The sequence below is a fragment of the Pinus tabuliformis genome, chromosome 3_2, assembly GCF_031772625.1.
Source record: "Pinus tabuliformis cultivar Carrire ecotype Pingquan chromosome 3_2, CPIR1, whole genome shotgun sequence".
Taxonomy (NCBI): domain Eukaryota; kingdom Viridiplantae; phylum Streptophyta; class Pinopsida; order Pinales; family Pinaceae; genus Pinus; species Pinus tabuliformis.
Genome location: NC_142302.1, coordinates 507,427,728 through 507,447,140, shown reverse-complemented (window position 1 = coordinate 507,447,140; position 19,413 = coordinate 507,427,728). Strand labels below are relative to the sequence as shown.

Below are 19,413 nucleotides of genomic sequence, written 5' to 3'. Positions count from 1 at the left end.
TCTTTCCATAATTACCTTAGGCATGAGATTATGTGATGCCCCTGAATCCAACATAGCATTATGTAAAGTCATATCATGAATATTAATGCTTATGTAAAAGGGGGGAAACTCATCATTTTGTTCATCCTCAAGTCTTGGTCCTAAACAGATAATCAGATTATCCTCTTGTACATTTAGGATACCAGCCACTCCTGGTGGAGAATTAAGCATTTCAACAATCTTGCTTCTGTATTTGTCTACCTTGAGAATTTCATTGAAAGGAACTGATATTTTAATTTTTGCAATCTCATTCTCAATGTTAAAAACAGAAGTAGACTTTTCAATTTCTTTAGAAGGGGAAGGAGTTTGAATATCCTTTTTATCAAGAGGGGAATCACCTTTACCTTCAACCACCTTTGATTTTTCCTTTTTATCCTCAATTGCCTTTGAGATATTCTTCTTGGGTTGTGCCTTGTTTGCTGTAATAGGAACATCTCTATTCCTAAGATTGTACTGCTTCTGTATCTCAAATATAGCATGCTGATAACCCTTTAAGAAATCTGAAGGCTCTTCTTCTGATTTTATCATGCTAGACTCATCATGTTCCTCCTTAGTTAAGAAAATTCCTGAATCTTCTTCATCAAAGCAATGGATAGATTCCTCAGGGACTTCAGGTTCTTCTTCTTCATCCACCAAGTTTTGTTGGAAAGGAGGTCTCACTGGAGGATCTGCCTGCTGATTTCTGTTGTCTCTTGGCCTTTGCTGATTCTGAGGCCTTCTGAATTGAGGGTTCCTGAATTGAGGTTCTTGCTGTGCTTGAGGAGCAGAATTATTCCCAAGAGCTAATCGGTCCATCAATTTCTCCATGGTTTTCATCATTGTTTCAAACTTGTCTTCTTGGGAAGAGGTAGAAGGCTTCTCTTCTTCCTTTATCTTTGTCTTTGCCATCTTTGATTTCTTAGCAGCAAGCATATTCACTTCTACCTTAATTGCATCATTTTGCATGTCAGCAAGAGTGGTAGACTCTCTTTCTCTGAGTAAAAGAGAGAAATCTGAATCAAATGACTCAGCATATCTCAACTGTGCCAAAGCTCCAGGTGGTTTCAAATGTGTTGGAATGGAATTATATATTTTATTAAACCTCTTAGAAAAGTTTTGGACAGTTTCATCTGGAGCTCTTCTCAGATTATTGTATTCGGTGAGGGCTTGAACAGGGTTGGTTCTGTTTCCCCATTTCCTCAGAAAGCTATCTTTAAATTCAGCCCAACTACGAATGCTACCAGCTCCAAGGGCTTTAATCCATTTTCTGACTTCCCCAATGAAAGTTTGAGCAAACAGTCTTAATTTTACATCTTCATCATCCACCTCTTCCCTGTCAACAAAATCATTGAACCTATCCACATGTTCCTCGGCTGTAATATCTTCATCTCCTCCCCATGTTGGAATTCTGGCAGCATATTTACTAGGAAGATCATGCAAAACAGCAGGAAGAGCTAGAGGAGCATACCTAGCAGGTATGGCCATACTGAATGGAGGATCAGTGACAAAAGGTATTGTATGACCAGTGGGAGCAGATTTAGTGTGAGACACACTTGTCTGAGGACTATTTGGACTAGCAGAGGCAGAAGATAAAGTACTGGTACGAAAAGGGTTGTTTGGACTTTGCAAACCACTGACAAAAGAACTCCAATTGGGGAGAGGTAAACCAATTTTAGATTTGAGCAAAAATTCAAAAGGATCAAGTTCTTTGAGCTGATTTAAGTCCTCTTCCTCTAATAGCAATTCTGAAGTAACAACCTCCCAAAACTCTTCCTTATCTTTTTGTGACACTAAAGATGAAGCATCAATGCCTCTCTTTTGTAAATCTAAAATAATTCCAATAAGCTCTTCTTCATTTTCAGACCTCAACAATACCTCTTGAATTTTATCATCAACAATTTTATCTTCGGGACTTCTAGAAAATTCAGGAAACAAAGATTTTGAAATGTTTGAAGTACCTGGTATATTAGAAAATCTTTGTCTACTCCTTGAGATAATGTTGGGATTATCCACAGGACTAGGTGGGTTTGGGTCAGGATTACCCTTGTATATCTTCCTCTCTAAGCCACCTTTTTAACTTTAAGATTGAATGGAGTCACCAAGGTAGAATGCAACCTCGAAAACCTTTCTGAGCTCCTGCTACCATCAGAAGTCCAGCTTCATAATTTCGGGAATGAGTAAGCTTCAGGCTCCCGGCAGACGCACCAAAATGTTATCTCAAAATCAGGCCCTGGAAGGCTGCTGACCAGGAAGACTTCAAGTAACTGTTTTAAACCAATCTTTGACTAAGGTTTAGCCTCCTTAGCCTAAGAGGGCTCTCTCAAAAAGGTTATTGATTTTGATTTAAAAATAAGAGGGCTAACTCTTGTGAAATAACAGTGACAAATATGAAGGTTGGACAAACATTACACAAGTTTCCATTGGGCCTATGGAGTCAATAAAACCTCAGCAAATAATGATACAGCCTTTACATAGAAGTCAGGGCATGTGGCATTTAAATGTTCAAAACACAACTCTTATAAAACCACAGTTCATGAATGTGTACAGGAAATCAGAGCAGCATAAGTGAATTCTGAGTGATTACACATTTATGCAACTGTAAAATAGATAAGGGATAAGCAAAACCATACATCTTGAACATAAAACACTTTATGAATCCTGAGAAGAAAAGCAGTTTTATTATATTACTGAACTCTGTCTTTCTACATAAGCCAAAACAGTACTCTGTTTTTATAAAATCTCCAACCCTCATTACATCACTGTCTTAGCTATATATAGAATTCTTATTCTACCTAATTCGAGATTCCTCCTCCAGCATGAGGGGAATTCGATAACTACTTTTGATGACACCTATCTGCTATTCAACTAACTATTAAATACAATAAAGTGCTTAACTGGATTTTTAAAGAGTTGTAATTTGACTATGACTCTAACTCTATCTTCCATGTATAATGATTCCTCCTCGTTCTTTGACACCTGATCTTCTTTCAGTTTGGCTGAGATGGCATGAGATGGGTAATCAATGCTCCATGTTGACCTTGGATGCTGACCCCTTTAACTGCTTCAGTGGTGTTAGGAGATATCCCGTGCTTTTCGGTTCCAGTTTTCCACAACTTGTTCGAATATACAGCAGCATGTCTTTTAGCCCTTTAATATCCCAAAAATATAGAACACTACCATGTTCCTGATGTGTTGGAGGCTTCATCGATGGACAAGTGTGCAGGCCAAAATTCCTTGTATGCAATTCATTTAATACCCCATGAACGGTGATAAAGTGGCTTTATAACAGAAACTTTAAACTTGAGTTAAAATATTCCACCTTTTTAAAGGTACACCTATCTCGATCTGAACGGCTTTGATAGCTTCACTTGGTTTCTTACATATCCTTTAGGTGTTTCCTTTTGAAAATTCCCGCCCATATTACCAAACTGTTTGTCTGCGTTAAAACCATCACCTACAGCAGTTTCGTAGCGCGCTACGAAACTGCTGAATTATTTAAACATCTTGCCTTTGTCGTGAGATATTTACCGCCCAGACATTTGATTGCCAAAACTCCCTTTGACCTTTGATATATATAGCAGGGATCTACATGTCCTCAAAACAATAAAACTAAGCAAAATTTGACAAAATTTGGAACAAACCTTTCTTTGAAAAGAAACTTCATTTAGCAACTAACTAGTCTAGCTGTGCCTTCAGGTCTTTGATTTTCTTCTTCATAGCTTTGTTCTCAGCTCTTAGGTGCATATTTATCTTTCTGACGAATTTGGCCTCTTTGATTGCTGGTACTGTCCATTTGTAAACATCAACTACTGAATCCAACTGGTTTTCTAGGGTTTCACTTTCTTTCCATACAGCCTTACGATAATTTGCATACCTGACTGCAGAATCCCTAGTGGCATTCTTCACCTTAGCAATCTCATGTTTAGCTGCTTCTAACTGGTTCCTTATAGCTATAATATTACCTCCTTGAGATATGATGACTGTTCTGCTTGTGTCTTTTTGCTTAATTTTCTCGGCTTCCTCTGTTCTGGGCAATTTCTCGGCCTCCTCTGTTCTGGGCAGAGCTTCCTTTACTTGCTTCCTTGTAATAGGTCTTCTAGGTTTGAAAATGAATTCTTCACCTAGCTCATCGAACTTCAGCCTTTTTGAGGCCTTAGACTTCTTGGTACTTTCTGGTGATGACTGTGTCAAATCAATATGCACTAGTTCAATTTGCTCAAACTCAATGGCCCGTAATAAATCATTCAGGCTTGCCTTAGACACTAGGCTCTCTTCAACAGCTATTTCTTTACCTTTTTCTTTATTTATTTGGCTCCTTGTCTTTACCCTTGAGACTGCTTCAGATCTGCTTTTTTCAGGTACAGTCTTCTTATCCTGAGCTTTTTCTTTTGTTGATTGCTGAGGTTGTTCTTTAATGATCAGTGGCTTCACTGGTTCTCTTAGCTGTGACTTGGTTTGTTTTTTAGCTCTGGCCTCTTTTTGGAGCTCAGCTATTGTGAGTTCTCTGACTGGTTGTTCTTTAACTGGTTGTGGAGTAAGACCAGTTTTGCTTTGGAATCCAGCCATGAAAATGAACGAATTCCAGTCTCTGCCTATCTTCTGGAGGCCATCTAAAACTAGCAACTTAATCAAACCATGATGAAATAAGGAGGTTTCACAGTCCTCTTTCCTCAGCTGCACCTTATCACACATTTTACTCAAACTGCGAAATAAGTAAAAAGGAATGTCTATGGAAACTTTCCCAGTGAAATGCAAGAGCAGTTTGAAATGATAAGAATAGACCTTATTGTATCTTCCTTCACAGGTCAAGTATTTTTGAATGCAGGTGAGAAGAAGGGCATAATGCTCCTTGACATAGTTTCTGGGCACTGCTTTTGTTAGGTCTTCATTCACATATGCCTCTTTTAAAAACTCCTTACATGGATTCATATCAAACTTAAAATTCTTAAACCATTCTTTCCGTCCTCTTGGGATCTCTGTTATAGCAGATATTGCTTCTGGAGACACTTGAACTTCCAACATAGCTATTTTTGAATTTAAACCAGTGAAGTTTAGCGCAAATTCTTTGGTTACCTGCGCATGTCCTCCTTGCAGCTTTTTACAAAAGTTCCAGCACCCGGCATCTTTGAATGCTTTCTTCACGCCTTCATCCCTCAATGCTATGTCTAGACCTTCAGGTTCAGTCCTCTGGCATTTACCGGATCTGTGTTCTTTTCTCTCCATTTTTCTCCTTGAAATCTTCACACACACAATGACCAACAGCTTCAGTTGAAATGGCGGTTCAGTTCTTTTTTAACTCGGCCTCGCTTGTAATCAGGCTCACTTGAAAACAGCCTCGCTTGAAAACAGCCTCGCTTGAAATTTCAAATACATCATCAAACAGACTTGACACTCATGTAGCACTTACAATTATCATAAAGGTCCATGCACGGTAAAATCCATTGGGAATGATATTTCTGTGCATTTCAACAGATCTATTGGTGGAGTAGTGATTAATGAGCGCTCAAACATGATACGAGAGGTACACAAACTGACATGAGAGGACACAATTGGTGACTCATCAACAGACTTGACATTTTTGGGAAAGATTCGCTGCGAAATGCACGAATCCCCGATCTTGCAGCGCGGTTAGTTTAAAATTCTAATGATGCGCTGCGAAACGGCCTAATCATAACGCGTTGCGAAATTGTTAAACCATAATTGCGCTGTGAAACTGGCCAATAGGATTACGCTGCGAAATCACTAAAAGACTCGGTGACTAGGACAAGACAAGACATGGCTTATAAAACAATGATGGTGGAGGAGAACCAATAGGATTCGAGTATAGTTTGAATCAAAAACTTTTTAAAACTCCAAATCCTAAGTAAGAAATATAAAATGAAATCAACTTGACACAGACCTTTGTCATTGGACTAAGACAAACATCCATATGCATAGAGTTTTTAGTTCTAAGTGATAACACATATCATAACATGTTTTAGTCAAACCCAAAGATACAAATATCAATCGAGGTTAGACATATAACAAACTTAATCATACTAGGGTTTGATCAAACAAACACACACATGCCAAGGATTTCATTTCTAGGACATTATAAGCGTATTTCTTATACACTATACCAAACCATAATGATCTTTGGTTTTAATACAAAACATACCAAACCCTAAATTACCAATACTTCCAAGGTTTGAGATTTCAGACATTACCATTCAACTCTAACAAGTTAGGGTTTCTATAACCATACCATGACATCATCTAATCATCCCACATTTTCTTCGGACTTCATCAATAACCCCAAGTAGAACAGGGTTCCACATATAATCATCAACATACACTAAAGTTGGGGTTTTTGACAAAGAACATTTCTAGGGTTCCACCAGAGTAATCAAATATATAAGGAGGGTAGATTTATCCAACGATGAATCACCCAATCAAGAATCTTTTAAGATTTAGGTAAGCTAGACACAATGATGTTAGTAATTATTTATCAAGAATGAATATAAAGAGAAAAAAATCTTGCAATTCAAAGCATACCTCTTGTTTCTTAACAAACCTTGTAATTCTAATGCTTTGTCTTGTGAGGCCTTATTTCTTGAATCTTCAACAAGTTTTCCTGAACAAGGAAAATATGAGTACAAATATGATTACTATTTAATGAAAAAAACTAGATAGGTAAGAAAGACTAAGAATGAAAGGGGTAATAAGATACTTATCTTTGGAGGTTGGTGAGGGATCCCTCCAAGTTTGATGGATACGTATAACCTTAAGCAAAAAATAAGAAATGTTTTTCCAAAATATGTTAAACCCACAAATACTAAAAATCAAAAATAAAATAATTTAGAACAAAGTACTTGTTGAAAATGGCAACAAGAAATGATAAAAATAGCATTGCTATAAATAACATTTCAGGATATACTCCAACTTTGTTGGAAATAGCAAAAAGTAGAAATGTTAAAAATAACATTGCTATAAATAACATTTCGGGATAGATTCCAATTTTAATTAGTCCCTGAATTAAAATTGAGTATTAAAATTCGAATTTGGTCTCAACGGCTGTTTGAAAAATAATTAATTAATTCATCTTGAGTTAATTAGTTGGAGAAAATCAAACATGAAGTCTTTATGAAGACATGCAATAGTTATTCCTTTGATTGAGGAAGTTATCCCTTAATTAAGGAGATAAGGATGAGTTGTATTTGAGTTGTAATTAGTTAGCTCAGTTAACTGAGTTAAGTCCAGCTAAATTAGTTCCAAACAGTTCAAGGAACAAATTATGAGTTCTGTCAGTTAATGCATGCATGCATGCAACTAGTGTTCTCCACATAACTAAATATTCTCTCATAAATAACTCATGGATGTCAGTTCAGAGAAAGACAAAGTTGAGATTAAAGGAAGGGACAGTGTACTATAAGTTGGAGGATTTTTCCTATAAAGGAAACTCATCCATGCAGAAGGAACTAACTCCTTTAGCATTGCGCAGTTATTTCAGAGGTCAGAGCAGTGTGTGAGGGATTATTACACATAGGTGGCAGGTTTAGGACCTAGGAGAAACTGCGCAAGGAAATAGGAGGCTTGGAGGACTGAAGGAAGGCATATGTGTTGCCTATTCTATTTATGAGTACCAGTGAGGGATTTTAGTGAGAGCTGGATAGCTTGAGAGATAAAGCTTTGTGTAATCCTGAGATATTTCCACTTGTATGATAATATAGATAGCGAGGTTTTTAGCTGAGGCTTTCCCCAGAGTATTCTTCTGTGTTTCATGTGTGATTGAATCTTCTTCTCTGTTATGTGTGTTTTGTTTGATCTTTGCTCAAATCGATTAAGCTTTGGCAAGTTTGATAGTAGAAGTAGATTGAGTATTTTGCTTTAGTACATTGCATAGTCAGTTTAATATACAGTGAGAATTTCTACATGATATAGGAGCAAGGTTTTGTAGAAAAAGTTCTACATGTATCAAAGAAAAGGTGATCAAAGCAGAGAACAGTATACAAAGAAGAAGAGAATTCGAAGTAAAAAAAAATTGGGTTGCGAGTTTTCATAGCAGATATGAAAATTTTTGTGCTAATTTTTCAGAAAAAAAATAGTAGATCTGGATTTGTTGCGGAAAATTACCCAAATTCAAGAAACAAATCGGCTGAATCGGAGTTCGGATGAGGGAGATATCATTGATTTAAAATCAGCTATTTTTCCAAAAAATTTCGTGATGGCGAGAAAGATGAAACAGATTGGTGTGCCAGCAAAGAACCTATATGCACTTGAGGTACAATATGCATGCAAAGCCTTGAGGAGAAAGGAAAAGGTTAGATACTTGGTGGCTGAAAGGGAGATTAAATTACCTCTCAACATGCAGCGCCATAAGAAGTCTCAGACAATTGTGGAGGAGCCACAATTGGTGAAGCAGCTTTAGGAAGTTGTGGAGCAACCATAATTGGAGAAGCCGAGAGGAGACTGAGTGGAGGCATCCACTCATACAGAGGCCTCTAGTAGGGGGAAATTTCAAGCCAAGTGGGCAGAGGGATCACATGCATCCATACCTCTAGGTGTGAGGTGGGGTGATGTGAAGTGATTGTCCTAAGATGACTGAAATAAGGGCTTGATCCTTGAGGTAGCCAACCTCTTTGATTAGACCTTGCTACGGAGCCTCAACGAGGAGTAACAAGACTGGCTGAGTGGGTAGAGACAGATGCAGATGGATTGGTAGAGGAAGCTTCGGCATCAGAGGGTGTTTCTAGCCCAACAGGGAGGTCAGTTGGGAGATCAGTTACTTAATTTTTAGTAACTAAGTTGTAGTGTAGCAGTTGGTAGCATGATGGAACATGATGAGAGGAGGTGCAGTGCAGATGCAGTGCTGAAAGACAGGACCAACAATAGTACAGATGCAACAGGAGGAATCAATGTGATTGATGTTGTCAAAGATCAAAGTGACAGAGGATATAGAAGTAAGATACTGAAGAGCACAGAGGTGCAGAGTTTTCTGTCAACAAAGGCAATAACAGTTAGAGACTTGGATGATAGAGGCATCATTCTGATTTACGTTGGCTAATTTTTGTTTTTGGAGTTGCTGGAGCAACAACACTTGAGAGAAGTGTTTCATGCAGAACGTTCCAAAGGTTTAGGATTAGGTTTGAGTTGAATGCCTTTCTTGTTGAGAGGGAGTGTTGAAAATGGTAAAAAGAAATGCTAAAAATAGAATTATTATAAATAGCATTTCAGAATATACTCCAACTCTGTTGGAAATAGCAAAAAATAGAAATTCTAAAAATAGCATTGCTATAAATAACATTTCGGGATAGATTCCAATTTTAATTAGTCCCTGAATTAAAATTCGAACTTGGTCTCAATAGCTTTTTGAGAAATAATTAATTAATTCATCTTGAATTAATTAGTTGGAGAAAATCAAACATGAAGTCTTTGTGAAGACATGCAACAGTTATTCATTTGATTGAGGAAGTTATCCCTTAATTAAGGAAACAAGGATGAGTTGTATTTGAGTTGTAATTAGTTAGCTCAGTTAACTTATTTAAGTCCAGTTAAATTAGTTCCAAACAGTTGGAGGAACAAATTGTGAGTTCAGTCAGTTAATGCATGCATGCATGCAACTAGTGTACTCCAGATAATTGAATATTCTCTTATAAATAACTCATGCATGTCAGTTCAAAGAAAGACCCAGTTGAGATTAAAGGAAGGGATAGTGTACTATAAGTTGGAAAATTTTTCCTATAAAGGAAACTCATCCGTGCAGAAGGAATTAACTCCTTCAGGATTGCGTAGTTATTTCAGAGGTCAGAGCAGTGTGTGAGGGATTATTACATACAGGTCACAGTTTGAGGATCCAGGAGAAACTGCGCAAGGAAATAGGAGGTTTGGAGGACTGAAGGAAGGCATATGTGTTATCTATTTTGTCTATGAGCAGTAGTGAGGGATTGTACTGAGAGCTAGATAGCTTGAGAGCTAAAGCTTTGTGTAACCTTGAGATATTTCCACTTGTATGATAATATAGATAACGAGGTTTTTAGTTGAGGCTTTCCATAGAGTATTCTTCTATGTTTCATGTGTGATTGAATCTTCTTCTCTGTTATATGTGTTATGTTTGATCTTGCTTAAATTGATTAAGCTTCTGCAAGTTTGATAGTAGAAGTAGATTGAGTATTTTGCTTTAGTACATTATATAATAAGCTTAATCTACAGTGAGAATTTCTACAGTACTTAGTAGTGTAAATCTCGTATATCCATTTCTTTGAGCTTAGTCTTCTTTGGAGATCCTTGTTCAACATCATTGACTTGGTATCTGCTCCTTTTCTTGTTCTTTAGATTGCCAGGAAAATCACTTCTATAGTGACCCATTTTGTGACATTGGTAGCGTTATATCTTAGACATATCAACCTTCCTTCTTGGCCCTCTTGACTTCTTGGAGTTTCCTTTCTTGTGAGAGGAAAAGTATGCATTTGAAATATTTTCTTCTTCATTTTTAGATACTAATGAAATTTTCATATATTCTTGGGTTCAAGAATTCAAAAATTGCTTGAAGGTAGGAGCTCTTTCCAAATGTTGAGACCTTAAGAAAAATAACTACAAGTAGGTGTTAATCCCAATAATGCAATGAGTACTAGATCCCTTTTTGGTACAATTTGATCAATGGATTGAAGTTCATATCTAATTCTAGATATCGTCACAAATAAGGAAGCCACAATATCATAATTTGTCATTTTTGTAGTCCTTAACTCATTCTTTGAACTTGCTACTCGACCAATATTTTTTATAGTGAATAATTTTGACAAAGATTCATAGATTTCTTGAGTATGCTATATATTGGAAATGTATGGGATAATATTGTCCTTTATGCTTTCTATCATTAGTGTCATACCCAATATCTCTAACTCTTTATACTTCACCTTGTCTATATCATTGGATTCTTTGGTAGGCCTCTTCACCTTTCCTTTGACCAAATCCAAGACCTTGTTCTTTTTAAGAGTGAGGTCAATTCTCTCCTCCCAAGACCTGTAGTTTGATGCTCCTTCCAATTTGTTCTCACTCATTATTATGTTATACATTGTCCTTGAATATAGTGAGTTTATTATCTTATAAGAGCTCTTTATATGATCCCTTTACCAATCCTTTATATTCCTTCTAGTAGATACTCAAAACTGTATTTTTCCTCCTTCACCTTAGTTCTGATACCATGTTAGAAAATAAAAAAGGCAAAAATATTTATTATATAGATAATTACCTATGATTCTTTTATATTTATGTTCTACTTTTATATTTTAGTTCATCAAGCAATTACCAAAAAAATAACACAAGGACAACAGATGTAGGTAGACAGCCAAGGGAAAACCCCTATCTAGGGGAAAACCCAGTCAACAATTTTTCCTTTAATAGTTTCTTGAGATAATCCAAGACACTTTGACCTAGAGAAAGACTTCCTCCACACTAAGTAAACCCTTAGTCCTTCTTGCAGATGTTAACCCTTCAAAAGAAACTTCGACCTAGTAGCATCAACATGTAGTAGCAACTTCAACCTAGTAGTAGCAGCAACAAAAACTTTGACGAGACTAGCAAAACATCAATCTCCCTTGATACAACCCCGAAGTGAGGAAGAGTTGGCCCAAAATTTTGATCTTGGTGTCTTCTATCTTTCTCCAAAAGCTTGCACTCCTTCCCATCTCTCCTTCCAGCCCTTTTCCAACTTTGCACTTCCCATCTTCCAACTTTAGATATCAAACTCTGTGTGAGAGAGTGAATTGCTCCAAATGAATTCGAACTGCCTTGTATATATAGCCTTCGAGGGAGGCCGAATTACCCTTCTTGAGGTCGACTTGGTGTGGAGGAGACTAAATTCATTTTTGTCTCAAAAATAATTCTTTTTACATGATTCAAAAGCCCAAGAAGGGTCTCTTTTAATGTACAATGGCTGTAATGACTCAGAATAAATCATAGAAGTCCTCAATGAGGACTTTGACCTAAAACATGATGATGCAAGCATGAAGCATGATGACCCAAGCATGAAATTGTCTAACATTGAAATTTATTGAATGTCCCATGGTGATATTAAAAGATTAAGGTTTTATAATCTTAGGGTCTTGTAATATTAATATATTAATCTTACGGTTTACAATATTGGTCCTATGGCTTACTATAATATCAATCCTTGGGTTTATAATATTAATCCTACATTTTATAATATCAATAATCTTATGGGTTTATTAATCCCTTTAGTTTATAATATCCTCTTATGTTTATTAGTCCCTTAGATTTATAATATTAATCCATGGTATGTATAATAATATATTAGGGTTTATAATATCTAATCTTAGGTTTGATATATTAATCCTAGGGTTTAATATTAATCTTAGTGTTTATAAAATTATTCATGGGGTTTAATGTTAATCTTAGAGTTTATAATCCCTTGGGCTTATAATATTAATAATAAATTAGGTTTCTAATATTAGTCTTTTAGATTTATTATATTATGCGTAATATCAATAATATTATCATATTATTATAATAAATATCAATATAATATAACACAAATAGATATTTATATAATATTATAATTATTGATATTAATATTATTATAATAAGGTATTATTATAACGTTGTATTATTATTAATATTATTAATATAATAAAATATTAATATTAATATAACATTATTATTATTATCACCATAATAATTATATAATAATAATAATAATAATATTATTATTATTATAGCCCCAAGGGATAGCTCAAATGGTCGAGTTCCCATTGCTAAGCCCTTTCCCAATTGGGAGGTCACGGGGTAAAATCTCCTCGACGCCCTCGGGGTTAGGCCTGATATGGCCGACCGGCAGATCCCTTCGGGTGGAACTGCCCCGCTTCTCTACGTGGACGTAGCGGCCACTCAGTGCCCGTGAACCACATTGAAAAAAAAAAAAATTATATTATTATTATTATTATTATTATTATTATTATATAATAACACTAATTATATTATTGTTGTTGTTTTTTTATATTTATTAATATCAATATTATACTGAATCCATGGCATTGATGTTTATTGGCGTATATCAACTAGATTAACTAATGTATTGTACTATTTTATATAAGATTTTTTTTTTTTTTTTTTTACTTTTTCTTTACGGATCCAATTTAAAATGAAGAAGAAAGATTTTAAATTATAATCTTCGAAATATTATATATATATACACACATGATCATCAATATTAAGAACGAAAACAGAAACCGATTTCCATAAATCAAGAACATCACTTTTACATGCACATGAATTTTACAATTTACAAGTAGATGATTCACGAGAATATATATATATATATATATATATATATATATATATATATATATATATATATATATATATATACACACACACACACTCGATCACCATTATTAAGAAAGAAAACGGAAACTGATTTCCATAAATCAAGAACATCACTTTTACAATTTACAATTAGATGATTCACAAGAAAATATGTATTTTAACTTTTTCTTTTGCTTTTTTAAATTGATTTAAATTTTAGTAGCAATTTGTCAAAATAATAAATTAAATTTATAAACTTTCTATAATTCAAATATATTTATTTTTTTAAGATATTAAATTTATTTATACATTTTAAAATAGATTGTAAACAACACAAAATATAATTTTGCTAAATATTATTTAGCCACATTCTAATGAAATAAATCAAAAAAATTATACAACTTTTTTCATAAAATATAGATTTATAAAACTTTTTCTCACCATTACCAAAAAAAATAATAAATATTAGACAATTATTTAAAAATATAATACATAACTTGTTTTACAATAATTCAAAGAACGACATAAACACAAATCAATAATTTTTTTGTTTTTATTTATTTATAAAAAACATAGAATAGTCCAACCACACCTCTCATAAAATATTTTACTAAACCATGTTTATCAATGTTTAGACCAAACCATTCATTTGAGAACACAATGCATAGCATCTTTCACATTAATTTAATCTCAAATTTAAAGCAAATACAGAACGTTATAATCATTCGTTTTATATTACATATTTCATCTTAAGAACAAAAAAATGAACACATCAATTTTGTGAAAACAATCAGAGTGTATATATATATAAAACATGGGTTAGGGATAAAATTAGTTGAACGCATCTTCACGCAAACGTCGCAAACTTGCCACGAAGCTCTTTAATGCTGAACTTATGCTGAAATATGTTAAAATATAATATTAAATATTCACGAAAGAGCGAGTTAATTACATCTACTGAATCAGAGAACTTTTATCCATTCTGAGAGGAGATTGATTTATCATCCAACCTGTGTTTAAGACCAGTTTTAGATTAAAACACAAAAAAACGAAACTGTCCGTAAAACTTATGTGATGACATAATTGTTTTATGAAACAACCTATATATGAATTTTCAAAAAAATGAAATTCTCCCCAATGAGATAAGGGAAATTTCCCTATCTTTAAACAATGTTGTAGAGATCCATTTAAATAGGGAAGAGTTGTTTCCAAATTTTTAATATTCATGAGTTAATAAATATAATTCAGAATGTATTTGAGAAGTGCAAAAGAGCGAAAATAGGAAATTTAAATCAAATTGTTGTTGGGTGAACTTACTATGCAAATTAACACAAGTATTTAATTATCAATCCGAGTTTGTAGAACTTAGAAGCATGTCCAATGTCTATGGATTCCAATGGTAATCAATGTTAGAAGATGAAATATAAAGATTGAAAGAATTGCATATTACAAATATAAGATCTAATTAAGTAATTTATGATTCACTTATATAATATGTGAGAGATGAGGCTCCTAACGTAGGAGAACCAGGTTGTCCTTCCCTACAATACCACTTTTATGAAGAGAAATCCAAAAGCACTAATTAACAATGTTTTATGATGCAGAAGATATAAAAGAAGAGGCACGTAACTAAGGAGATCTATGTTGTCCTTTTTTATAAGTTTATTTATCATTAACACCATTGTATGAAAACTAGAAATTCAGAAAATAACTTAAGGAAGATGAATTCTAGTTACTACTCTTGATCAGATAGAAGGAGAACTTAACTGAAGCACTAATTTGACACTCCATATGCAGATTAGAATTTAAACTAAGATTCATCAGCGATCATCACACATTTAAATACATTTGAAACAAGAACTAATATTTGAAAACTATGAAAATTTAATCAAGAAGTTCACTTAACTTGGTGTGGGGGCCCTCCACCCTTGCCTTACAGACTTGAAGAAATCTCGGCTACATCAAATTCAGTAAATCAACCAAGCATGAACAACAAATGGAAATGAAACTGGTTCTTCAATTAACTTTCAGTCTTCAAAGAGTCTCCAAATCAGATTATATAAATTCTCCATCCTTAAGCCTTCAATAATCTTGGCTTAAATAGAGACAATAAAAAAATTTGACTAAAAGGTCTCTAAAACCCTTATCTATCATAATCCCATCTATCATGGTAGAATCCACCTATTCAGTTACACAAAATTTGGAAAAAATGTAAAATTCACTAATTTTGGCCTATTTCCTAGGGATTTCCTGAATGACTGGTCATGTTTGACCAGTGTTGACAAGGCCTGTTTAAGCTTGGTTTGGCCAAACCAATAGGAGTTCATTTAATCTTAGTTCCCAAGATTTATAGAAATGTGCTTAGCTTGTGCCCAGGTGTCCTGTAAGTATGACTTCAATGGAGCCATTACGAGAATTTCTGATCATGTCCAATAATGCACTTAAAACCCAATTTTTGCAAAAATATCTAAAAATTCAAAAACATAATTTATATACCTGAACATGCATGTGGCGTATTTGGATGATATAATGTGGAAAATCATGGAAATTAGGTGGATTTTAATAAACAAATTTGATGAAAAATGATGGCCAACAATTGTTTTTTCTGTGAATGCTTAGTTTGATGTGGAATGAAAAATGGCAAGGAAAACTAAAAAATGAAGGTGAGGAGATTATGAATGTAAATTTATATAAGCATATTTTAAAGAGGAAAAAGATGAGTTCATGCAAACAAGGCGAGAAGAGTTAATACATCTAGGCAAGAATAACCCACAACTTTTTTAGCAGGAACTTCAACCAAGGAAGAAACAAATTGAAATTAATATTACATTCAATCAATGGTTTGACTATGCAAGAACACTCTATGAGAAATAATGAGAGGATGAGCATCCTCCCAAGATCAACACAACTACAAATATTTTCACATTATAGGAAGTGGAAACAAGAATTAAGAAGTTCAAAACAGGAAAGGCAAAGGACTTGGTTGAACTTCAAGAAGAATATTTAAAGTGGGGAATGAACATTCTTGCACCACACATCATGGAAATATTCAAAAATGTCATTAGGCAAGGACTCCCAAGATATTGGACAACTAGTCTAGCAATACCCTTTTTTAAAAGTGGAGACATTAATAATCCTTCCAACTATAGAACCATTATGATCAATTGCTTGTTTTCAAATATCTTGAGTGGAATGGTAGAAAATAGAATCAGTATTTGGACAAAAGTAAAAGAAAATAGGGAAAAAGGAAAAGTATGTTTTAGGCAGAAACATTCTACAATAGATCATGGTGTTACGTTGAGACACATTATTGAAAAGGTTTGGGCAGGAAAAGAGGAAGTATTGTGTTTCTTTGTTGACTCCAAAAATGAATTTGACACAGCCCCTAGAGGTAATTTGTGGAGTAGATTGGAAGAACTTGAAATTCCTTTGCAATATAGAACCATTTTCCAAAGGCTTTATGAAGAGGTGAAAATCAAAATTAGAACTTCAGTAGGAATTTCAGAATGATTAAAAAGTGATATCAGAGTCAAACAAGGCTACCCTTTATCCCCTACTCTTTTAGTTTATTTATTGATAAATTTGACGAGTGGCTAAATCTGCAAGGTGGGGATGATGTTCAGTTGGGGAAGTTTATGATAAAGTTTCCTTTATATGTTGATGACCTTCTATTGATTTCTAGATTGTCCTAGGGATTGCAAATGCACCTATATTCTCTTGAGCATTTTTGTAAAGGAGTGGGGATGCAAGTCAATACTAGCAAGACCAAAATAATGATTTTCTAAGATATAACGAAGCAGAGCCAAAATATGTTCTTCTTTGAAGGCAACATTCTTGAAGAATTAAATGAATAAAGGTACCTCCGAATTGATTTCAACAACAAACTTAATTGGGAGGACTGCAGAAAGAAGAGAATTTTAGGAGGGTGGAAAGCATTATATGCTCTTCAAAATAGATATAGAGAGGCAGAGTTATGGGATTAGAAAACGATTAAAGTGTGTTTTGGGCTTCTAATTTGTCCAGTAATATTATATGGGCATGAAATGCGGGCTAGCAGCATCCCTATCTCAAAATGGAAGCAAATTGAGAAAATCCAAAAATTCTTGATCATGAGAAATTTTAAAATAAAAAGTTTGGTTCCTTAGGAGATAATGTTCAGTGAAATAGGAGCAATTCCCATCAAAGCAATTGCTATGGTGTGTCTCATAAGGTACTTACAAAGAATTAAGCAAATGGGAGATGGTAGATGGCCTAAATTTATCTTCAATAAAGGAATGAGTGAAAGAAAGAAATCATGAATGAGACAAAACAACAAATGGATGCACAAGGAATGGGGAACAATGGCTTCAACAACCGCAGCTACTGTAGCGCTCAGCTGAATTGCCTTGACACCAAAACTGCAAGTCATGCTATCGCCACCCACTTCTCCTCTCGTGGCTTACCTCGCCATTGGACCCAGAACGTGTTTCGCCTATCCTCTATGTTGGCTTCGGTCCATTGCCTCCTCACCCTTGCTGGAGGTCATGTCCAGGTGTGGATTGGGTGCCACCTCCAACCGGATCACCTCTGAGAATGACCTTGCCTACGCTATCACAGTGCAAGTTGGTGGCGCCATCAATGGCAGGGGTTGTCGAGGGTTCAATTCCATGGCAAAGAAGAGTGTCAAGGTTTTGAAGGAACGAGATCTTAAGGATAAGAAGGGCTCTATTCGAGCCGATTTGAAGGCCCCCCTTGATGAAAATCAGAACATTACCAATGATCCGTGCATCAGGGCCTCTGTTACCATCATCAAGCACTTGAACGACAAAGGTGCCAAGGCTATTCTCACAAGTCGCCTTACAGAGAAGGAAAATATCTTGGGGATGCTGGATTTGGTTAATTTTTGGAGGATTCGTAATCATACCCTAGATCTTGTGCACAATGCAATAGATTGGGCTCCGACATGGTCAAAGCCGCCCCATTGAGAAGTTTATGTAGCAAAAGGTCCCCTGAAATGGTCAGATCTAAATCAATCTTCTAAGCTCTAAGGGTTCCCACAGCTTGATGATAGGAAGGAACTGGTGGAGGTGCGTGGAAAAGAAAGAATGGGGGCAAACTTGGCAGACATCAGCCCTTCAATACAGAATGACACAATATTGAACATTGTAAGGCTAGAAAATCCACCAGACAACCCAGATTTGGAGATGCAAGAACCAGACAGAGCTTTGATTTGCTTAGATTCGTCAGATCTGGATACCTGGACAACAGATCGAGCCCTTTCTTAGACAGATCCACACCCTACCGAGGCAGATCTTATACACATCTTCATCAAAATTCTGGAAGGAAGGCATCTTTGTTGGAGGATTCGCAAGAGGAGCAGGATCCAGGATCTAAGGTATAAAATATAGAACCACCTTGGTATACCAACTTATAGGTAAAATTTGATCTATGCGGGTCACAAGTTATAGGATAACTACACCCTTCAGGATTACAACATATCCACAGACTCGATCATCATCATCAATCTCCATCTATTGGGTGGATGCTCTGGAAACAGCTCTAAGAGCACAGGCTCCTTCAAGGATGCAGTCAAAGGTAAGGAAAAAGTGCAAACCAAACCAGCAACAATGCTTGAGCTTCCTGGGCCGTAAATTTTAGTACAAAAATAAGAATCTTTCTCTCACCATTGTAATGGTTGAGGTAAAGGACTTGTACTCAGATCTCTATTCCAAATCAATTATATGCAGATTTAATGGATTTTTGCTCAAATTTGATGTTTTGCACCAATGGATATATGATACATGGTCACCAAATTACAAAATATACTTATGCCCCAAGGGGTGTTTTATAGTTAGATTCAAAACATAACAAGAAAGGGAACACATCCTCAACAAGGGACCATGGTTGTAGGGCAACGCAAGGCTCTTCATGATTCCTTAGTTTCTAGATTTCGATGCCAACACAATGGTGGTATCAAAGATGCCAGTTTGGGTCAGACTGCACAATCTCCCACTACACTTATGGCAGCATAATGTTTTAATTACCATAGGGAACACTCTGGGAAAGTTCTTAAAGATTGATGGGGACAGACTTGCAAGGAGAGTATTTACTTTTGCT

The 19,413-nt window shown here is 35.2% G+C and overlaps 1 protein-coding gene across 1 annotated transcript; it reads left to right on the top strand.

Annotated features, from left to right (window-relative positions):
- The first annotated feature begins 17,840 nt into the window (after nucleotides 1-17,840).
- Nucleotides 17,841-18,581, top strand: LOC149181540 (phosphoglycerate kinase 2, chloroplastic-like). Its single transcript, XM_089414244.1, has 2 exons — nucleotides 17,841-18,191; nucleotides 18,357-18,581. Exons 1-2 carry the CDS (start codon nucleotides 17,841-17,843, stop codon nucleotides 18,579-18,581), a joined length of 576 nt encoding a protein of 191 aa, XP_089270370.1.
- The last annotated feature ends 832 nt before the right edge of the window (nucleotides 18,582-19,413 follow it).